At 34.7% G+C, this 24764-nt stretch overlaps 2 protein-coding genes and 1 pseudogene across 2 annotated transcripts; all 3 read left to right on the plus strand.

Annotated features, from left to right (window-relative positions):
- The first annotated feature begins 711 nt into the window (after positions 1-711).
- LOC133802514 (protein REDUCED WALL ACETYLATION 3) lies at positions 712-7243 on the plus strand. Its single transcript, XM_062240838.1, has 17 exons — positions 712-986; positions 1130-1190; positions 2496-2587; positions 3099-3236; positions 3332-3388; positions 3462-3534; positions 3966-4124; positions 4627-4776; positions 4924-5179; positions 5348-5463; positions 5550-5636; positions 5757-5845; positions 5959-6021; positions 6112-6168; positions 6260-6356; positions 6458-6617; positions 6712-7243. The coding sequence occupies exons 2-16, from the start codon at positions 1158-1160 to the stop codon at positions 6611-6613; spliced, it is 1623 nt and encodes a 540-aa protein (XP_062096822.1). The 5' UTR covers positions 712-986; positions 1130-1157; the 3' UTR covers positions 6614-6617; positions 6712-7243.
- Positions 7244-7611: 368 nt separating this feature from the next.
- On the plus strand, positions 7612-9425 carry LOC133799372 (probable purine permease 10). Its single transcript, XM_062237396.1, has 2 exons — positions 7612-7648; positions 7971-9425. The coding sequence occupies exons 1-2, from the start codon at positions 7612-7614 to the stop codon at positions 9179-9181; spliced, it is 1248 nt and encodes a 415-aa protein (XP_062093380.1). The 3' UTR covers positions 9182-9425.
- A 2521-nt stretch (positions 9426-11946) lies between these two features.
- Positions 11947-21075, plus strand: LOC133799373 (purine permease 21-like; annotated as a pseudogene).
- The last annotated feature ends 3689 nt before the right edge of the window (positions 21076-24764 follow it).

Genomic DNA, 24764 nt, shown 5'->3' on the forward strand with positions numbered 1-24764 from the left:
TAGGAATACACAGAATATGTACCCAAAAGTAATACTCGATGATATTTTGATTTTCTGAATACCGATTATAAATTTTGCGTGTCTTAATCATCGCTTATAATCATCAACTTATTTTAGCTGAAAATGAATACAAATCCCTTATTTTGCTTAGGAGAGAAGATGAACATTTGTTATCCAATAAATCAAAGCAAGTTAGTTAAAAAGGAAGTGTTATAGGGTCATAAGATCCTAACAAAAATAAGCCTAAAAGAAATTTTATTTATTTAATTATTTATCTTTAGGCTTATAAACTCTCTTAGGATAATTTTAATAATTAAAATTCTTCTAAATATTCCCCTAAAAAAATCTTCCGAATATTTTTTAAAAAATCATTTTATTGAAGTACTTCAAACATTGATATGGACAATATCCATACAAATATTTTCAAAATAAAAAAAAAATAATAATGTATAGACCAACCATAATCTTATTTTTAAAACACAAATATAACAATCCAACAATAATTTTCCAACTCAATATTTAAAAAATAATAAAAAAAAACAAAAGTTTGTTCCAACAATAATTATTAATATCCTCAAAATTTGTTACTATTATTTTGTAAGAAAAAATTATTATTATTATTATTATTATTACCTAAATGAAAACAAAAGCCCAACTACAACTAAAAAAAATAAAAAATAAAAAAAAAGAGGGAAAGATACCAGCAACAACCATAATCAACCGCTAAGGAGAGAATTTTAGTGAGAGAAAGCTAGAGAGAGAGAGAGACTTAGAGAGAGATAGAGTGAGAAGGACGTACCTTCCGACATTTTCTTTATTCTTTAAGCAAAAGCTTGAACCACCTCCATCTTCACCTTCTTCTTCTTCTTCTTCTTCTACTGGTTCTGGATCTTCCTCTGTCTTCATTCTCCTGCTAGGGTTTCATTTTCTCTCTGGTATTTATGCTCAATGTTCTATTGATTCGACCTGTACTAATCCTTCTCAAGGTATTTACTATCTTCTTCTGTTTTGTTTTTCGATCTCGATCCGTACGTATTCGAATCTTCGCTTTTGAGATATGGATAATGAGAATGGTGGAGTTGGAGTGAGTTTAATTGTATTGATCTCGAATCGTTGTTTTCTATGGCAGCTTTGAATTAGTTTTGGAAGGATCGACAATGGTGGATTCTGGACCAGTAACGCCTGGGCAGGTGCGTGGTTTTCTATTTTTCTCTTTTTTGGCTTGTTCGAGGTGTGGTTCTTAGTTTATAATTGAATGTAGCGGACTTTAGCTGAGAAGACAGATATAGAAATAGAAATTTTGAATTTTCCGAGTTTGATTTGCAGTTTTTGGTTGAAGATCTCTTTATTTGCTTGAGATATTTCTTAATGCCTTACTTGTGGAGCTTTCGATCTGAAAATGATTGGTCATGTCACCATTGTTTTTTTCTGGCGGTGGGTGGTGTGTAGTACTGCATTTAATTAGCTGAACGAAAGAGATTGGCTTGGTGTGAAATTTGAATTTAGTTTTATAAAAATGGATTCATATGCATCTATGGAATTTAGTGTGTAAAGTTTTCATTTTTTAGTAAAGACTCAAAGTTAGTTTGTTTGGTGGATTTAGTTTATCTAGATGAACTACATGATCCTTGAAGGCCTTTCCACCACCTCCCCATTATTTTTTTTTCTGTTTATTTTTTTTTCTTTCAAGCTAAGTAACATGAATTGTGAAATGAGAACACTCAATTTTCATGTAATTGAGTTTTAATGATGCATATTTTATTGCCATTCAGACCATTTCGATAGCTCACAAGCTAAAATCTTGATTCAAATCATCTTATTTACCATTTTCATGCAACTATGAATCATAATACAAGTATTATGTTCGACATGCAAATATGATTGTTATATGTAAACTTAGATCTGCATGATTTCTTATTTATTGTACAGACTTTTTTTTTTACATTTCATGGTGAATAGGTGGATGTTGGAGTGGGTAATAACTTAAGTAAAGGGTTCATATTTCAAATCAACATCCAATTTGGTTCTGAATCAGGGTGTGAAAGTGGTTTTAACGTTACTGAGACATATAGCTCATATACTTTCCAGAACATTTAACAATAGAAAGAAACAGAAAGTCCAACTTGTATAAAAGTTTCTTTATTGGCTTGAGCTTTTTATTTTCCACTCTTTTTTAATGATTATGCAAAACCAATTTTTGATGTCGGTTTCTTGAATTTGCAGTTCCTTATTCTGACATTACTTTTAAAAGAGCAAGTATTAATTTGAGATCTCATAAATATTTTTATAATCGGAATTGATTAGGATGGCTCAATATTCACCCTAATTTTTCTACAAGGAAATATCAATGTAAACTCACATGCTATTTCAACTATTAAAAAATCAGTCTCAATTAGACAGTTTTAAACATTCTCTACTGCTTATTCCTTTTGGTTCTTTTATCTTCTGCATATACATTTCACCGTTTGTAATGGAGATTCTGTCATTGTTCCTAGGTGTCTTTTTTGCTGGGAATCATCCCAATATTTGTCGGATGGATATATGCAGAGTACTTGGAACATAAGAAATCTTCATCTCCTTACAAAGTGTAAGTCTCTTCTGCTTAATGTGGTGGGCTTTGGACTCTTAGCTTGCTCGGTTATGGTTTCTTCTTTCTTTCTATCTCATCTCTTTTATTCATTTTGGGAACATTGAACCATGGTTTTTTTTGTTTTTTTGGTTCACTTGTTTTGCTTTCCCATGAGATGAGGTTACTAATGGTGATGGAAGTGTAATAATGGGAGAAATGGTAAATGCATCTTTAGCTTCTATCATTTATCTTGGCTGATGGAGGAACAGAGTTTTTTATTATTTTTTGGTAGTTGGTACATATATTGAATTGGTTTTCATAGTGTACTTCTGGCTTCATTTAGAGTTTGTTTTACGAGTTCTAATGGTTCTCTGTTATGCATTTTAGTTATTATGATATTGAGGTTTCAACATAAAACAAGCAAATTATTGGTGTTTATTCTACTAGAAATTAAAAATTTGTCGTTGTTAATCAAAATGTGATGATTCCTGCGTATATCAAAAATGCTGATCACTCTTCTGTATTACAGTCATTCAGATACTAATCTAGTTGAACTGGGAGGGGAGGCCATCAAAGAAGATGATCGTGCCGTTTTGTTGGAAGGAGGTCTTGCGAGATCAGCATCTTCAAAATTTTATAGTTCATCAATCAAAGCAAATTTAATTAGGTTATATTGCATTAAATGTTGTCTCTTTATTGAATTTCGTCAAGATAGCATTATTAAAAGTCGTTCTAAGTTTTTTCCTTTGCATGAATTTCTAGGTTTTTGACTTTGGAGGACTCTTTCTTACTAGAGAATAGAGCAACACTTAGAGCAATGTAAGTTATTTTTTAAATTTTTTTTTTTTTTGGGAAATGTGATTCTTTCTAATCAAGTTTGCTATTTCATCAGGTCTGAGTTTGGAGCAATTCTATTCTATTTCTACATATGTGACCGCACAAGTATATTGGGAGAATCTACAAAAGTAATTTTTCCAAATATTGGTTTTCATGTGTAGGAATTTTTTTGTATGTGTTATTATTTATATGCATGTACAGTGTATTTGATGGATACCTTCTCTATAAAATTCTTCTGCACAAGTATGTATATAAAGTCCATTTTCCGAAGTGGCTTCTTGAATGGATACCTTCTCTATAAAATTCTTTATATGTGACAATATATTTGATTTTATAGTCTACTTAAATTCTTAGTATTGATAGTTCAAATTACCAACACCTAGGCTAGATGTGGCAAGCCTTCTATATTTCTAAAGTAATTTCTTCTTTGAATGCGGATAATGATTATTGGATAAGGGTATTCATGACATGATGAGCTCAGGAGCATTTTGTTGATGTATTGCTATTGATATTGATCACTTTTTTCTTTCTTCTTTTCCTGGCACCTCTTGCTGGACAGAATTACAACCGCGACCTTTTTCTCTTTCTCTACCTTCTTCTCATCATAGTTTCAGCAATGACTTCTTTGAAGAAACACGCTGATAGATCAGCATTCTCTGGTAAATCCATACTGTACCTTAACCGTCATCAGACTGAGGAATGGAAGGGGTGGATGCAGGCAAGTAATCTTATTAAATTCATTAAACTATATGCCTTAATTTGTTAGTGAAAGAATCAGATGCTATACTTTTTTTGTTGTTATAGAAATATAGAGTGGAGAGGCAGGTTTTGCACCTTCTTTCACCGATTTTTGATATACTAGTATTTTACTTTCTGTCTCTCTGTTTTCTCTCTCTCTCTCTCTCTCTATATATATATATATATACATATATAAACTCATATTTGGTTAATCGAATTAATGGCACTAAGTTTCATGTGGCCATAACAAAGATAAATCATTTTTATCTTATTTCTTTTTCTTTGATTATTCTATGAGTCTGGAACCATAAAAGTATTCAGTTCTGAGAACTGAGCCTGCAAACCTTATTTGATCCTACATTACTTGAAATTATTAAATTCCTGTTTTGAAAATTTCTTTATGTGAACAGTTTCTGATTACATTTTCCATTTCTTATGTAGATTTTATTTCATGACCATGACTATTTTTTTCCCATTAACAGGTCCTATTTTTGATGTATCATTACTTTGCTGCAACTGAGATATATAATGCGATCCGTGTCTTTATTGCTGCATATGTTTGGATGACTGGATTTGGCAACTTTTCCTACTATTACATCAGAAAAGATTTTAGTCTTGCACGTTTTACACAGGTGAATTTTTTTGTTTATTTTATTTTATTTCATTTCCATTTAATGTGTCATATGTATTTTCTAACAATAAAGTTTTGACCGCCAAAAATAAAAAAATAGACCAAAACTATTGTAATCTCATATCTTTCCTTATTCTGCACCATGCAGATGATGTGGCGACTAAACTTTTTCGTGGCTTTTTGCTGTATTGTTCTTAACAATGACTATATGCTGTACTATATATGTCCAATGCACACGTTATTCACTCTAATGGTTTATGGAGCCCTTGGAATTTTCCACAAGTATAATGAGATAAGATCAGTGATTATTGCAAAGATTCTTGCGTGCTTCCTTGTAGTTATCTTGGTCTGGGAAATTCCTGGGGTATTCGAGGTTCTCTGGAGTCCACTTGCATTCCTTTTAGGTGAGTAATGTGTGCAGCCTTTTAGTTTCAATAATATAGTCAAGAATACTCTTGCCTTCCATCTTCTTCATCATCTTTGTACTATCCCTATCATATTTTCGAAATGATAACATTGTCATTATGCTTTTGTGCATCTTTGACATCATTGTGCGTTTAATTTTATTGCAGGGTACACTGATCCTGCAAAGCCAGATCTCTCTCGGCTGCACGAGTGGCATTTCAGATCTGGACTTGATCGTTATATATGGATCATTGGAATGATATATGCTTATTGTCATCCAAATGTAAATCATCAAATGTTCATGCTCACCTGTCTAATAATTATTTTGCCTTTTGGTTTCTTTACCTGAACAATATTGTTTTATCTTAGGTTGAGAAGTGGATGGAAAAATTGGAGGAAACAGAAACCAAGAAGAGAGTTTCAATCAAAGGGATTATTGTTGCTGTTTCCGTATTTGTGAGTAGCATTTTTGTGACAACAATTTTAGTATCGTGAGCTTATATAATGCCAGTGATGATTTTTATGGCTCTTTTTTTTTACATATTCTTCTCACTTCATTCATGATTCTTTGTGTAGGTTGGTTATTTATGGTTCGAGTACATTTACAAGCTGGACAAGGTTTCATATAACAAGCTCCATCCCTACACCTCATGGATCCCTATAACGTGCGTGTTATGCATGAGTAATAATATGGATAATATTATGATGACATAAATCATTTGCATAGATTCACAGGACACTTCTCTCTGTCTTTAATTTCTCTTCTTTTTTTTACCAGGGTTTATATAAGTTTGCGGAACTTCACCCAGCAGTTCCGAAATTTCTCCATGACTCTCTTTGCGTATGTGATTCTACCTCCATATGAATTGTTTAACCCTTAAAAAGGTTCAAACATCAGGATCATTTATTCTTCTATTTTTTTTTAACGTAGATGGCTTGGAAAGGTTACTCTTGAAACCTACATTTCTCAGTTCCACATCTGGTTGAGGTTTGTGCTCTTGATCCTTTTGTTTTGTTTATAATTCTAGTACTTCGTTTATTCTCGGTTGCCATTCGAAATTCTCTATGTCTGCCTGCAGATCAAACATGCCCAATGGACAGCCTAAGTGGCTTCTCTGCTTAGTCCCGGAATACCCTATGCTCAATTTCATGCTCGTAACTGCCATTTATATTTTGGTAACAAGAACATTAACCCTTCTTTTACAAGCAGGGAAACTGTCTTTGCTCGATAAAATATTTGCACTAATCTCATCACTTTGCCAATTTTTCGCCTGCAGGTATCACATCGGCTTTTTGAGTTGACCAATACACTTAAAACAGTCTTCATACCGACCAAAGACAATCAAAAGCTGTTGCATAATTGTATAGCCGGATTTGTAGTTTTCCTCGCTATTTACTGTTTCTCAGTCATTCTTCTTCTGATCCCTCATTAACCGGGTAAGTTTGAGCCACAGATCCTCTCATCATGATCCCCCCTCTTTGCCACGTGGCTCCTTTCGCACCTAATGATAATACATTTAACTTCTCACAGGCTTGACAAATCAAGACCCTTAAGGAGAATTAAATAGGTTTTTCTGTTGGATTTGCAAATATATATACAGAATAAGAAAAAAGGATTCTTGGATATTGTTTGCTTGCAAGTCAACCTTTATGAAGCTAGTAAATTTCCAACAGTTTTTGAGGATAAAGCGCCCCATACCAGGGCGAAAAAAAGCCGGGGGAAGGAAGACAAATGTTGAAGAAGCTCAAATGACCAGGGAAGGAATTCGACTTTTTTTTTTTTTTTTTCTGTTGGTGATATTGCGCATTGCAATATCTCCCTTCTTTTATTTTATCTTCTTTAAGCCATTTTGATTCAATCATAAAAGAAAAATGTAGTTTACTGTGACATAGATTTTGTCTACCACGATCAAAGTTCAATATTCGTAACTATTTGTAATTTGTTTTTCCCTCGAATTGTTACCAAAAGCGAAGCATACACAAAACCCTTTGTATATTCATTTGGAAAATTTGATTCGTGTCATTGATAATCTTAAAAATAAGAGTTGGACAGTGTTTTTTTTTATTATTATTTACATGCGATCGAGAAGCATGTAAGTATGAAAGAAAAGCAAGATTTATGGTTCTGAATCTTAGCTATCTTTTTTTCACGACTATGTGATGTGTTAATATCTAATTTGTTTAATCAAAGATGTGAAAGTGGTGTCAAGAGAACTAAGAATTCTCCTACCGTTGGCTAAAAGATTGCATGCTTTATGAGAAGCTCCTCTCTTTGCGTGTTAGGTAATTGACAACATCTACATGCCAATAGCATGCAAATTAAAAATAAATAAAAATAAAAAGATTGCTAATATTATTTGAGACTCCTTACTCTCTTTCTCTCTATCTATCTCATTCTCAATCTACTTTTCTGGTTCCTTCAAATTTGGACATGGAAGAAGACCAAAAGTTAAAGCTTAATGTCATTGGTAAGTAACTTCTTTTCATAACTTACTTGATATGATGAGACAGTTTTCTTCTTTTGTAAGTAACTATTATCAATGCATGTAGCAATAAATATTGATTTGGGTTTGTAAAGACCACTATTGTACTATACCAAACTAGTTTATGCATAGATATTCTTGCAAAATGTACTCTCAACAAGATCTCTAAAAGCATTCCCAATTGGACAATATGTACATGCATATGTTGGATAAAGGACTGAAAAGAAAACAAGAATGTACAAAAGCCAATTATCAGAACCAATATGTGTTGAGCACTGATGCTTGTATGTATCTTTGTTGTTATCAGTTCAGGAAGCTAATGAAGCCAATTCCCCTGGCAGTACAAATTTGTCAAACAAGTCTCAAAACCACACTCAAGCCAGAGATCATAAATGGTGGATAAGGGTAGCTGTCTATTCCATTTTCGTCCTCTGCGGCGAGTCAGTTGCAACACTATTGGGGAGACTCTATTATGACAGAGGTGGGAACAGCAAATGGATGGCTGCACTAGTGCAAATTGCAGGCTTCCCAATCCTCCTTCCTTACTATGCAATCTCATTACCAAAAAACAATAAAAGTTCATCAAAATACAACAACAATGTTGTCCTCACAAAATCACCCTCACCCTTGACCATTTTATCAGTTTACATCTCTCTTGGACTTTTGAATGGAGCAGTCTGTCTTTTCCACTCCATTGGCCTCTTCCACCTTCCTGTCTCCACTTACTCCCTCATTTGCGCAACCCAATTGTCCTTCAGTGCTTTGTTCTCATTCTTTCTCAACTCACAGAAATTCACTCCTTACATTGTCAACTCTCTAGTGCTTCTCACCATCTCCTCAGTCCTCCTACTATTCCAAGCAGATTTTTCAGACCAATCCAAAGTTTCAGGTAGAAAGTATGTGCTCGGATTCATCTTCACCATCTTGGCATCCGCAGGGTATGGCTTGGTGCTATCCTTGACACAATTTTCACTGCAGAAAGTTTTCAAGAGGGAAACATTTGCAGCCATCATGGACATGACAGTGTATCAATCACTTGTGGCAACATTGGCTACTCTGGTGGGGCTATTCATCAGTGGTGATTGGAGGGTTTTGGATAAAGAGATTGAAGGGTTTGGATTAGGGAAGGTTTCCTATGTAATGACCTTAACATGGGCAGCTATTTCATGGCAACTTTTCAATATTGGAGCAGTGGGACTAATTCTTGAGGTGTCTTCACTCTTCTCAAATGTCATAAGTGTGTTAAGTTTGCCTGTGGTACCTGTTTTAGCTGTGATCTTCTTCCATGACAGAATAGATGGAGTGAAAGTGATAGCACTGGTTTTGGCCATATGGGGCCTAATGTCCTATGTTTATCAACACTATCTTGAGAGTAAGAAATCAAAGAATGAGAATATTGAAAGAGATGATGATAATGAAAAAACAACAAGTCCCTCAATGGAAGAGATGAGTAGTGATGGTGGACTAGATGGGGTCTCTTTAGTTCAATTTGAGACTAGTTTCTTTAAACAAGTGTGATTAAAATAACTTACTATTCTTAGATGAAAAGAAGCTAACTATATAGGTCTTACAAGAAACTTCAACTCATGAAAGATGATACCAAAATAACCCTAGTCTTTCTACTGAGATGGATATGCTTAGGCTGTTGATGAAAAGTCATAAAGGCCAATGTGTAATAGCCTTGTTCTTGATATTGCTCTTAGAATTTTTTACCACATAAAGAAAGTTTCATAATTGATGCTTGCTACATAATTAGTACATATTGTGGTATAATTCTCTCTATTCCTCTTCTAAATGTAATAATTTAAAAAAAAAAAAGTAAAATGAAAAGAGAGTTCCAAAATGTCCACTAATAAAACAAAAACAATCAAATCTCTTATGGGGGAGATGGTATAATAAAATTTCAATCATCTTTAGTTCTTATCACAACATAATGAAAGATTCCTAACATGTTAGTCATGTCATATCAACACAAGAAAAATGCTTAAAGATAAGCCAATCTTACATAATTTGTATGTGATCATTGTGAAGCAATACACCAAAATAAGTTAGTAGCTAGTAACTACCTTTGTTCTTTTATGATATTAAAGTTTTATTTGTCTAAATTTCTAGGGACATTCCTATTTTATGTGGGTCACAATGAGCAGCATATTGATGGGCCAAACATATTCTTAGGCTTAGACAAAATTTATTTCTTCACTTATCCATAATGTCTTTTCTTTCCAATTATAATGGTGATATAATCTCTTAAACAACAAGTTATTATTAGTACAAGTGCGAAAATATAGAGACAAGCTTATACACAGTTAACTTAAATTGATCTAATAATTTAAATTAAATGCATTTAAAAAATAAAAAAAATGATTTAAAGTAATAACATTTTTGTGTGTTTTAATATTTTAATTATTAGTTCAATTTGTTCTAAGGATATTGTATTATAAAATAAAATTTTAGATAAAATTGTGTGTGCATTGAACCTATTTCGTATATGTTTTCCATCATATCATGGTCTTTTCTTTTTCATAACTTAATTATTAGCTAGGCAACTTGTCATACAACTCATTTTCAACATTTATAACTTTGATGTGTAGAGCATTTTCTGGCTGGAATTTAATGATGAAAATTGTGTTTTAAAGTAAATAAAAAAAGAAGAATTTATATTTCTTTTTGTGCCATGTGTTTTGTTTAATTACTTATTTGGACTTTGTATTTTGATAAATAATTTTCTGGACCATATGTTTTGTAAAATTGTTCAAATAGAACCCTAAACTCGATTTCAGTCAAAGTTTTTTGAACTAAAATTACAAATAATTTACCAAACTAATAATTCAAAATAAAAATAAAATTATTCTGCATAATAATTGTGTAGTTATATTTAATTTTTTATTCATCAAAATTGAGTTTATGAGTCTATTTGAACTATTTTACCAAACATAAGGTCCAAAAATAAATTTATCAAAACTCATGGTCAAAATAAGTAATAGAACAAAAACACAAAGTGAAGAAATGTATAGCCCTAGAAATATATACATAATAATAAACAAAAGAAATATTTTTAATGCTTGTCTTAATTAGCATGAGATGGCAATAGATGTTTATTTGAATGGGATTCTTTTTTTTTTTTAATTATTATTATATTTTTTTTTTTATGATTTTGGACCAAACAAATGCAAGTTTCATGTATTGGTGAGAATGTTTTTGTTACTTTCCTCTCATGCTTGAGTTCTCACACCTCATAATTAATGATTTTGATTTATTTGAAAGAGTTGTAGTGACTATTTTAAAAAAAAAAAAAAAAAGGAGCTTTAGGGACAAAATATATGATATTTGAGTATATATTTTTTTGAGTTCTGTGTTTTGTTTCATTACCAGTTTGAACCCTGTATTTTGATAAATTACTTTTTGAACTTTATGTTTTGTAAAATGGTTAAAATAGAACCCTAAACCTGATTTTGTCAATATTTTCTCAACTATAATCATAAATAATTACCAAACTAATAATTCAGAACAAAAATAAAATTATTCTGCTTAAAAATTGTGTTATTATATTCATTTTTTTTTATCAAAATTGAGTTTATGGTTCTATTTTAATTATTTTACAAAACATATGATCTAAAAAATATTTTATCAAAACACAGGGCCCAAATAAATTATGAGACAAAACACATAGTCCAAAATAAGTATAATCCCACAATTTTTTATATGATAAAGGGACATGATGGCACGATTACTTACTTACGGGATGAAAAATACGAATAAATTATGTATATCATCATCTTTGTTTACTTAATTTTTTTCTCAAAAAAAGAAAAAGAAAAATGTAAGTAATAAAAATAAAAAGTTAAATCCCACATAAATATTTATGAGATTTAATAATGATATTAATAATTTCCTATTTTCTGTGAGATTGTTATTGGCATTTCTTTTCATTTATAATTTTGCTAATTTTATCATTATTAATTTAAATATACTTATTGAAATTGAATTATCATAAGTTAAATTAAATTAGAAGATGTATAGTTATATATTTTGATTATTTTAACTAAAAATACATATATATATTTTAAAAAATGCATGTATATATTCACATATTTTTATATTGCCAATGCCTTTTTTTGGGGCTTAAAATGAAAGAACAATTAATTGAAACATTTATTATAAATTACCACCTAATACAAAGAATCATTTGTAATTAAATGACTAACCCTAGGTTGGAATTGAATGTTCCAAGACAATTATTTATTATTATTATTATTATTATTATTATTATTATTATTAAAACAATGGCAATTATTGTGGTAAATAGGCGATGTAGATGTCTTATTATTAAACTTAAATCTTTGTCAAAACCTAGACCTTCTTTTTATATAACAATTAAAAATGAGAAATGAGAAAGTCTATATAAATAGGGTTGTCAAAAAGATTGTGTGATAACATCATTATAAGTAAAATCTTTTTATTTTCATCTAAAATCCTTAAAATATTTCCCACATAACATATCATGGTTGAAATATTTATGTGTCTATTAATAGTAAGATTATGTATGCATGTATGCCAAATGTGGAAGATTATTTTTAAATTGGTTGCATTCTTATTTATCAAATATGTCCCTACTAATTTGCTCAAAAAAAAAATGTCCCTATTAATATCACATGGGATTGGGAATCATAAAGTTTCAAACAAAACAAATACTGCCAAATTGGTCACAATTTTGTAGCCCTACACATTGAAGTGATCAGAGAAAATAAAAAAAAAAGTAAAAAACAAATGGTTGGAAAGTAATAGTTGATCAATTATTGTACTTATAGTATAGTAGCAAATACTATAGTAAGTAATTTATGTACTATTGACTTTGTCTTTAGTCATCTAGGACACTCTTGGTTTCTATTTGCGATTGATTATATGTCCCAACATGAAACATAAACATTTAAAAATGATATATATATATATATATTTATATATTGAAAGGATATATATAGGGGTATTGGCAGGAAAAATTCATAATAACACACATGGCAAAAGCTTGTTGGTTCACTTGAAAGATTTTTTGTTCTCATAATTTCTCTACTATATTGGAATGTATTGAATATGATTTAAATAAATTCAATACTATATTGTGTTTAGTGTCGTATTAGACATGTATAAGGGAAAAATAGACATAATGGAGAGCACAAAAATCATGGACGGAATACATGAGAATAAGAGTGAGTTTATAAGGTATTGGACTATTTCACTCAATAAGTAATTTAGAAATATTGGCATATTAATTTAATTTTAAAAAAATATAAATAATATTAGAATCCTTAAACCAATTTTATTTTAAAACCAATGGACCCAAATTGCATGTTTTATCAAGGTACTACCAAAATTTTACCTTAAAATGGTATTTTTCTAGTTGTGAGATTTAGATCAAAGTTAACTAAATATAAAAACTAATATATGTTATATATATATAATTGTTAGTACTTATTTATGAGTAGTAAACATTGAGAAATTTTTCATATATATATATATATTATAATGCTTTCTCCAACTGCCATTTTTTTGGATAATCAATAACTTAAAGAAAAAAAAATGGGGTACTCATTGTTTTTGGGTGGCTCTTGCATGATTCTATAAGATTTTTCTTTCTAATGGTTCAATAATAGTTAAAGAAAAAAAAATGGGGTACTCATTGTTTTTGGGTGGCTCTTGCATGATTCTATAAGATTTTTCTTTCTAATGGTTCAATAACAGTAGTACTTATACAATAAAGGAATATGATCCTGTTTGGCTGAGCTTCAATTTCTGCTTTTAGTTTTTTAGGAAGTTTTTCTTGAAAAAGTTGCTAAAACTGACTTCTATTAAAAGAATTTTTTAAAGGTAAAAGCTAAAACTCAGTAGTTACTCAACCAACAGCAGAAGTATTTTTAGAGCTTCAGAAGCCCAAAAGTAGCTTTTAAAAGCCCAACCAACCAGGGCCTATATAGCGCTCTCTCTCTCTCTCATCTTTTGACATGGAAGAAGTTCAACTCAGCATTAGGGGTAAGTGGTGTTTGGTTAAAATAATTATATAATTACTAAAGAAAAGTGCCTACTGATATATTTATATATATGCTGGTGTATTTGTTATATTCACCAGCTTAGGAAGCTAAGGAAGGATATTCTCATGGCTATGCATATGAATCAAACCAGCCAATTAGTCCTCAAACCAGAAAACTTGCTCTTTGGATTCGAATTGGAATTTATTCATTTCTTGTTCTCTGTGCCCAGGCAGTAGCAACCTTATTAGGGAGATTGTATTATGAAAGAGGTGGAAAGAGCAAATGGATGAGATCACTTGTTCAGCAAGCAGGCTTTCCAATCCTTCTTCCCAACAAAAAAGTGTAAAACCTAAACCAAAACTCACAACACTACTACTTCTGTCACTCATTCTATCAAATAAAAAAAACCATCTATTTTACTTGTTGCCTCAATTTACTTCGTTCTTGGCCTAATCATAGCAGCAAATTGCTATCTCTACTCTGTTGGACTGATGTACCTTCCACTATCAACATAGTCAATCATATTAGCATCCCAATTAGCCTTCAATGCTTTCTTCTCTTTCTTTCTCAACTCACATAAGTTCACTCCTTACATGATACTTTTATAAAACCACATTTTTTTATGTAATTCATTTATGTTTAATCAAATTGCATTTTATTACCTGTTTAATTATTATTAATACAAACATTTATAAAATTCTGAACATATTTATAATTACAATTATAGTGACTTGGTCACAGTGGATTATAATTGTAATTATATATTCAAAAATATTTTGTCTTAAGATTAAATCAGTACACTGGATTTTAATTGATTGAGTAATCTACGATAAGATCTACTTACACATCTGGTGTGAGTTCTATCCAGGACATTGACCAAGTAAATAAGATCGAATGTATTTTGTTATATTGGACTGGTCATATCACAACATTGACCATAAGTCAATTCAATCTTAATTCTGAGTGATTAATATTCTGCTAATTGTATTAATTAAGTCTTTTGATTTGTTCGTTACCAGCTTATTCTACGGACTAGCTCATACTTACATATTGGAGATTTGGTAGTATAATTGAGTGAGAGTATTTATCATAGACATGACATCTATAGCTTCTGTTTAAGAAGTGAAATTGGTTAAAGTGCTAAATGATAGAGTACTCATTTCTGTAATTAAGTTTACGGAAATATCATTTACAAGAAACTTAATGGGAGTTAAGGATAAAATGGCAATGAGGGGTAAAACGGTAATTTGTACTCGTCTCATTAGTAGATCATCTATAGATGATTGAATGACGGTTATGATTATAACAATGACTAACATATTTACATTTGATGTAAAACGTTCTATGAATTGAAGAATGCAATTCCGAATCTATAGTGGAGTCATGAGGGATTAATAAGGTAGTGAATTTGACAAGATAAAAATTCACTCATAATATTCTATAACTAGCCGCCCACTCTCTAATGTTTTTATTTCAAAACGGTTTGAATTTCTTCAAAATGGTGTAGTCATTGTTTCGCTACGCATTTTGTAGGTACTCTAATGATTTTATTATTATATTTACGTGTCTCTTTAATATTCACATACTTATATGATTTTATGATTTCTGCTATATATGTATATTGTTTTGAATATATATTTACAGAGAGCATGATATAGACTTAAATAAATGAGATCCAGATAATCAAATCCGTAGTGCTCCGTGTCACGGGCTGACATTTTGACAGCGGAAATGCCCGTGCGGCACCTTGACTCCTCTGAGCCAAGGTCAGCCTTCCAGCCATTCGAATAACAATGGGCACATTTTTCGCGCGACCGTGTGCCTCTGCACACTTCCGTCTCTTGAACAACTCTCGCTGAGTCATGCTCTCAAGCATCTATGAGTGCAATCATTCATCAAGGCTATCTAGCCAAGACACTCACACTATCCATAGGTTCTCACTATGGCAAGGCAAATCCCAACACCGATGCTCACCCAGACATTCGCAAGTCAAGGTAGCATGTGTGGCCAAGAGCCAACACCAAGCTGACGTGCCAACACCTCTCATCATGCCCCATTCGATAATATCCGATTAGCTCACGTCACAGACCAAGGACTCCCATACGTCCATGGTCCAATCCTCAAGGCACCATACCATCATGCATGTTGGCAGGCCCTCGAGACTGGCTGCCAAACTAGTAGCATACACTGGACCTCTGTCCTACTCAAGCATAGTGCACCCTCCAATGCTTGCATGCTAACAAGTCCCACGAATGACTTCCCGTGCCATCTCGTGTCGAGATTCGTGGCCATGGTGCACCACGACATCTCTCGAAGGTTTGGGCCACGTTCCATGCAAGCGGCATCCCGGCAAGCCAAGGGAACCGTACCCTTAAACCTCTGGCAGCACACTTCGACGCACTACCGGGGCGGCCCGGTAATGTCCATGAGTACTCCTACTCATGGAGACATATGAGTCCCCTCGTGGTCCTCATATGCCCGCCCTACTAGTCCTCCCAACTAGTAGTAGCTCACCTGACGCACCTGCGCCAGGGGGTGGTGGAGAGCTGACACCAGGTGCTCCCCCTACAAAGAGCCTTATGAGCTTTTAGCCTTCTACCAGGAACATATATGATTTTCGCTTGGGAGACATATTTGGCTTCCAGCTTGCCAATTCTCCGAATCTCCCAAATCCGATCATACCATTGCGTTCATTGACCCTTCAATATGGAACCTACCAAGTCCCGTCCATTTCCGGGCAATATTGAAGATATTTACGAAAATGCCACTGCCGTACAAACTAGGCATCAGCATGCTCACCAGCCTGCACCTTCGCGTGCGCATCTGACCGAGTGCCATCCTAGCTTGTAACGTGCCATCAAGGCCGGCACGTTACACTCTCCCACACTTCAATTGTCGATGCCCTCATCGACAGACCGCTGGCCAATCTTCCTGCCTCGACTCCTAAGCTCACTCCATGCTTCTTCTGAATCTTGAGTCTGCACTAGTCCCTCTACCACTGTAGAACCACCAACTTGGTGATGATCTCCCACGTCCACCCTTGGACTCGATCACGACCCCATGCCACCTTCGCTATTCAGAATGCTCCCATGAAGTAGTGCCGCTGCACTCGAATACTCCTTGCATACATGAACTCCTCCGAGTCCATCACGATGTCCCTCCAGTCAACCAAGCAGCCCTTGGAACACTGACCCCAAAGCCAACACATCTTTTTAATTGTTGCTTTCCCGCCAATTTTCCAATGCCTACTCTCTTATTGACAAGGACGAAATTAAGGTGCACCCCTCAAGGTGAGGTTCGCAAACCAACCGTTCCCAACGGCACCTACGAAACATCCTTCCATTGAAGGCATGTCTCTCTTCAACGTGGCACACATGCCAACTATAGCCTTATGCAGTATCTAGTGCATCCTTGCACACAGACTTCGCGAAGTATTCTCCCAGACTTTTGGCCCTCCAGCCTTACTGCATACCCATGGCTTGATGCAAAATGGCCACTTCTGACCATAAGCATCACTGCTCCTCTGAGCTTCTACAACATGGTCAATGATCTGACATCATTCGAAACCACTACACTTCCTTCTGGCTCGTGCTCATGCTGACTCTCAGCATCGTGCCTCAAGTTCTGCCCTCAATTCAACCTTGCCTAACTCTAGACGGCCTGTTGAATCTTGATCAACTTGACTGCACTTTACCTCACTCTTGAGGTCTGAAGTTGTCCCAATCCGCTATCTCCCTTCGGCATATGTTCTCTGAATCATTCGTCTTGTGTTCCCATAAACACGTGTCCCCATAAAACACTAAGCATGTCCCATAACATGCTGCAAAACCTGCCCAATCTTGGTCTCAGCCTACGCCCATGCATATTGTCTATCTGCAGTTTCAATTGGTCACCTGACCTACTCGCATCAGTCATGCATGTCTTCGCACTGTACAACCCATCTGTTGTTGTGTTTCTCTCTAGATTCACACACCAAAACTGAACAAGTACCCTGACCCTTCGAACATATGAATTAGTGGGCTCCCCCACTTCAACTTGGGAATAACTTCTTTTCTCGAGGTGTACCTCTCAAGGTATAGCTCGCAAGCTAACCGCTTTTCTCGTGCGGTCCCTCGTTCCATTTATCACTTTTGAAGATGATGTTGAACTAATGTCTTGACCATTCTGACTCTTCGCCCCTCGACATATCTACGTTACCTTAGTACCTGAGTCTTGTTGACTTTCACCTTAGGCAAACGTTGCACTGATGTTACCTTAGTACCTGAGTCCTGACGACTTTCACTCTAGGTAACTGGCTCTGTCTTTGTCTCTGAGTCTCCTTGATTTTACATTCTGAACAACTAACGATCTCCATGATAACTCATCTCGATGCTTTTGTAATGGAACATCGGTCTGCTATTTGGATGTTTGAACCGTGAAGGTCTCTCCCCCACTTCAACTGTTGGCGTCCTCGACAACTTGCCCACACGCAAGAACGTCTGACCGCCCCAAGTCTTCATGCACACAACAAATCTAGAAGTGCCCCCCGTAGGATGTGACTCTCGAGTCAACTACTTCGTGTAGCACCACTGTTGATTCCCTTATGCACGCACTGTCCACATAGCTATCCATCTGCTCTATACTAGCATCTCGCCCCTCCGGGCAGCTTCTCTCGGCTTCTATGGTCACTAAGTCCCAATAGCAAGGCCCTCCGGCCCACATTTAAACTCAAGCACCATCTCTGCCTCCTTAAGCCTTCTTGTAGTTCTAAGTTTCCTTGACGCGGCTCTCCAGCGCTCTCGAAACCCTAGTACTATTCTGACCACTGCGCGCGGTCTACTCGGCCCTGCTGGCCTTTGATGCATATATTCCACAACATAGAATATCTTACAATGCTCTAGTGTTGCTCACACAAGCTAACATCTCTGTGAGCCAACACGTCCCACTCAATTGTCTCGGCGTCTCCCCTCCGGACTAGAACAAGTAAACATGCAAACACTTCCAAGTACGACTTCCCTCTGACGATCGCGGCCACGACCACCTTGGTCTCCCTGTGATGCCATTTGGCACACAAGTAGCAACTGAAGCATTCCATGCTCAACTTTATCTAGCTCCCCAAAGCTGTCCACTCTCGACTTCTGTCGTGACTGACAAGCGTCTGACGGCCACTATTATGCTCACTCACTCTTGCGTACAAGTTCCCTTTTCAACAACAGCGCTCCACGCGACTTACACTGTCACTCAGGCAAACCTGAACTAGTGAACCAAGCATAAAACCTTGACCTCTCGATCAAACCTTGTCTCATGTCAATGAGTTCCAACTCTTTTGTAGCACCTCTCCACAATTGCACGTGGTTGTTGTCTTTCTAGCATCTCTGAACTTTGATTCGAAGCAGCCATAACTTGTCCCCTCTCTAGGATGTCCAGTATTCCCACGAAGAAGAGCAACCGAGTCTCATCCCGTCTCAGCCTACTGATCCTTTCTAGGTGACTAAAAGGCTCAACGACATCTGTCCAAGCATCCAGACCTTTCTGGTCCTTCTGCACGCCTACATCCTTTCTAGGATGGGCCAACCAGGTTCACCCCAACTTGAGATGAACCTGGCTCTGATACCAACTGTCACGGGCTGACATTTTGACAGCGGAAATGCCCGTGCGGCACCTTGACTCCTCTGAGCCAAGGTCAGCCTTCCAGCCATTCGAATAACAATGGGCACATTTTTCGCGCGACCGTGTGCCTCTGCACACTTCCGTCTCTTGAACAACTCTCGCTGAGTCATGCTCTCAAGCATCTATGAGTGCAATCATGCATCAAGGCTATCTAGCCAAGACACTTACACTATCCATAGGTTCTCACTATGGCAAGGCAAATCCCAACACCGATGCTCACCCAGACATTCGCAAGTCAAGGTAGCATGTGTGGCCAAGAGCCAACACCAAGCTGACATGCCAACACCTCTCATCATGCCCCATTCGATAATATCCGATTAGCTCACGTCACAGACCAAGGACTCCCATACGTCCATGGTCCAATCCTCAAGGCACCATACCATCATGCATGTTGGCAGGCCCTCGAGACTGGCTGCCAAACTAGTAGCATACACTGGACCTCTGTCCTACTCAAGCATAGTGCACCCTCCAATGCTTGCATGCTAACAAGTCCCACGAATGACTTCCCGTGCCATCTCGTGTCGAGATTCGTGGCCATGGTGCACCACGACATCTCTCGAAGGTTTGGGCCACGTTCCATGCAAGCGGCATCCCGGCAAGCCAAGGGAACCGTACCCTTAAACCTCTGGCAGCACACTTCGACGCACTACCGGGGCGGCCCGGTAATGTCCATGAGTACTCCTACTCATGGAGACATATGAGTCCCCTCGTGGTCCTCATATGCCCGCCCTACTAGTCCTCCCAACTAGTAGTAGCTCACTTGACGCACCTGCGCCAGGGGGTGGTGGAGAGCTGACACCAGGTGCTCCCCCTACAAAGAGCCTTATGAGCTTTTAGCCTTCTACCAGGAACATATATGATTTTCGCTTGGGAGACATATTTGGCTTCCAGCTTGCCAATTCTCCGAATCTCCCAAATCCGATCATACCATTGCGTTCATTGACCCTTCAATATGGAACCTACCAAGTCCCGTCCATTTCCGGGCAATATTGAAGATATTTACGAAAATGCCACTGCCGTACAAACTAGGCATCAGCATGCTCACCAGCCTGCACCTTCGCGTGCGCATCTGACCGAGTGCCATCCTAGCTTGTAACGTGCCATCAAGGCCGGCACGTTACACTCCGCACCATCTCTTCTGTTCTGCTAGTTTTCGAAAGCCTCAAAAGGGAAGTATGCAACTGGGTTTGTCTGCACTGTGTGGGTGGCTCTGCAGGGTATGGATTGGTTTTCTCCTTAACTCAGTTTCTCATGAACAAAGTTCTTAAGAATGATAGTTTTTCAGTGATCGTGGATGTCATACATAGTGTTTCAATCACTTGTGGCAACTGTTGTAATTCTTGTGAGACTTTTTGCAAGCAGTGAGTGGGCGACTTTGGAAAAAGAAATGGACGACTTTGAGCTTGGGAAAGTTTCATATGTCATGATATATTATCATGAACAGCCATAGCATGGGAAGTTTACACCATTGGATTACTAATACTAGAGCTCTCTGCCCTCTTCTCCAATGTCACAAGTGTTTTGGGTTTGACTATTGTCCCAGTTATGGCTGCATTTTTCTTCCATGAAAAGATGGATGGGATCAAGGCCATGGCTACGGTTTTGGCTATTTGGTGCTTTGTTTCATATGCTTATCAGTACTATCTTGACAAACACAGTTATGAGAATGACACTTTGATTATTAGGAATGGACAAAGGAGTGCTTCTTCACCTGAGAGAGAGAGAGAAAGAGATCAATGATTGAATTTATGAACTGGCTTGTTTTCTATATGTACTTGTAAAAAAGAAGAGGCTCAAAATCTCTATTTAGTGTAGTCATTGTCATAGTGGGTCTAGTTAGGCTTAAATAATTGTTTTGTAGGGACTAGTGTTTGTTTTTGGGGCAGTGCATTATCCTTTTTTTCTATTCAACATATCAACTTGGTTTCTAAATGTTTTAACCTTGGCCGGTTGGTCCAATCATAAATCAAATTAGTGAATTTTTGATGAAAGTACAACTAAATGGTACTAAGTACAACCGTGTGATCAAGGATTAAATTGATCGGATGAGTGTTAATAATTAGATGCCCAAGTACATAAAATGAAGTACTTCGATTTTTTATAATTTTTTTACATTTTGATGGTCTTTTATTTTTTTTTTATATTTTTACTAACTCAATCATAAATACCCACTTTTTATAAATTTTTTTTTACATTTTTACAATCTTTTATTTTTTTTTTACATTTTTACTAACTTAATCATAAATACCAACTTTTTATAAATTTTTTTACATTTTTACGATCCTTCATTTTTTTTTTATATTTTTAGTAACTCAAGTTTTCAAAAATACGATTTTAATGTTTCAAAATTACAAAGATACGATTTACACTAAACATCAACCCACAAAAATATAACGTTAAAAAAACAAGAAAGTAACACGACAACAACCTCACAATAACACAGTGCAACCCATACCCATTACAGTTACAAAAAAACCCCAAAAAATAACACAAAAACAACATTAAAAAAATCATTCTTACATTTTAAAAAAGCAACACAGTGCAATACAATATCAAAAAAGCAACTTAAATGCAACACAACAACAACCTCACAACAATATAGTGTTGAAAAAGCAATTAGACATCAATTCATTGCATTAACTCAAAATAAACTAAAAAACAACAAACAAAAAAAACAACCTCAAAACAATTTTCTTTGCATTTTTAAATGTGTCAAAAATAAACTCAAAATATTTATCAAAACAACTAAACATATATCTGAAATAAACTAAAAAAAAATAATTGGAAAACAACAAATCATTAACTCACTACATACTAACACATTAAAAAACAACTAATAAACAACAATTGGACAACAACTAGAAGTCAACACATTGCATACTAACATGTTTTTTTTAAAAAAAATCAAAATATCTAAAAACAAGTAAACAATAATTAGACATTAACACAACAACATGACAACTATATATAAACTTAAACAACTAAAAAACAACATGAAAATAACTATATATAAATCTACTAGTTACAATTAACAATTATTTAGTTTATAAATTTTCATAATTGTGTTCTTTAAGATGCAACAATATATTATTCCATTTTGAGCTTACTTTGTGTGCTTTCTTGTGTTGTGTGGACCATTGTCTACTAATATTACATAGATCAAACATATACACGAGTTTAGCTCTCAATCATGGCTTCCCCATATTTTCAAGATGGTGTGATGCCAAGTGTATTAGAAGTGTTCATGCTTAAATTTTATGGAGTTGTCGAAAGACAATAACTCTATGTTCATGCATGACTAATTGAAATGAAGTTTTTATATGTCAAATCTAATCATCTTGATATATATAAATTTGTGTGTGTTGTACATTGCCTCAACGAACATAAATTAAAAAACAACATCAAAACAACATTTTTTAGGGTACATATTTAGATCATTTATGAAACAATATTTGTAATGAAATACATATTAACATAAATTAAAAATACACATAGGATAAATATCATATACTATCTTACTAACATCCATTCTACAATGTTATATACAAATAAATAATAATAATAATAATATATATCTCATCAAAGAAAAAGACAAAAAAATAATTCTACAGCTCATGACTTTCATATTATATATATTTATATATATAATCAACAAAATTTTGAATTCACGCGACTTCAAAGCTATAGCATGCTCATCTATTAAGCAACATACAATATTTCTATTCAAAGAACTCATGGCGTAAGACACCAAACCACTAGCACTTCTAGCTCATGCAGCCACAAGATAACATAGCCGTACATACCCTACCCACTTGTTAGAGAACTCAAAAAAAAAAAAACCCACACACAACCATATACTCTTTCAAGCTCACCAATATGTTGATAATGAAGTATAATTATTTTATACAAATATATATATAGGACAATTTTTCTATAAGGGTTTCACTTTAAGCCCTACTAGTAGGGATCTTAGTGTTTCTTGACTCGTGAACAGTTTTCGGTGTGGCTTTTTTTTATGACTGTGTATATTGTAGCTATTTAGAGCATTCTGCAAATTTTCAGAAAATTCTGAATAGTTTACAGTACCGAAAACTAGGTTCAAACATGTTGTTTCCACGCACATAAAAAAAATTAGTCACACGTGCAACAACATGTTTGAGCCTAGTTTTCGGTACTATAAACTATTCAGAATTTTTTGAAAATTTGCAGGATGCTCTAAATAACTATAATATACACGGTCATAAAAAAAATCGCGACGAAAACTGTTCACGGGTTGTAAATACTGAGAGCCCTACCAGTAAGACTTAAAGTGAAGCCCTTATTGAAGAATTTCCATATATATATTTATATATATAAATGGATAAGATTAATGCTATGGTTGTGAATTGTTTTTCTACAAGTTTCATTACGAGTTTTTAATAGGACACGGAAGAACTATATTCAAAACTCATCTCATTACTCATATGTAAGTTAATTCAAATATATATATATATATTTATATGGGCCACGATTCCGTCCCGCCTTGTACAACAATAAAACATGTTCTGTTTTTACAATCTTAGTCGTCCAATACAAATTTAATTGATCCAATGGTTATGGTGCTTTTATATACTTTTCATCGTGACCATTTATGTAATCTATGGCTGGGGAGTGGCCTGCGCAAAAGACTGTGCAACTGTCACTAATTTGACAGTTATAGACTAGGGAGTAGGGGTATGGCTTCAATTCAACATTGGTATTGCTAGAGAGAGAGCCGGTTACCATTTCCATTATTCCTCAAGCCAAGCTCTGCGCCCACCTTCTCCTGGGTACAACCCAAGTTTAAAATTTGGTTCAATTACTTTTGATCAAGGCTTTAGGAACCTTTGGGGTTCTAAGCATCAAAGTCTTAACCAAGACTCATTGACAACAAAAATAGGAATCGAATTGGGCTTGCTCGTGACAAGCTTGCAAAATGTTATTAAAAACAATTTTTAAAATATAACCCACATACTCACGATGTAGTTTGCAAAAATTAAGGCATAAAATGGGCTTAAATGTATGGATAACATAGTCTACACTAATGCGTGACAAGTTTGTGTTTTAAACATTGTATTTTAAATAACTAGAATTTTAAATTTTAAATTTTAAATAACAAGCTTACAATCAAAATCTCATTATTAAGAAAATAATTTAACCATGTATTTCAAAAATTATAAAAAGCTAAATAAATAGTTGTTAGTCATCTTTCAAGTCAAAAGAATTAATATATAAGTTGAAGGCCATGAGTTCTAGAAAAAAAAAAAATATATATAAATGTGAATCCTAGAGCAACAACTGTGTAACTTTTATTAAATCTTTGTGCTAAATTTTGTAAATAATGTGCATTTGGCTATTACATTGTATGTATACTAACAATTTCAACATACTACTTTTATATGGAAATACAT

The sequence above is a fragment of the Humulus lupulus genome, chromosome 9 (genome assembly GCF_963169125.1).
Source record: "Humulus lupulus chromosome 9, drHumLupu1.1, whole genome shotgun sequence".
NCBI lineage: Eukaryota > Viridiplantae > Streptophyta > Magnoliopsida > Rosales > Cannabaceae > Humulus > Humulus lupulus.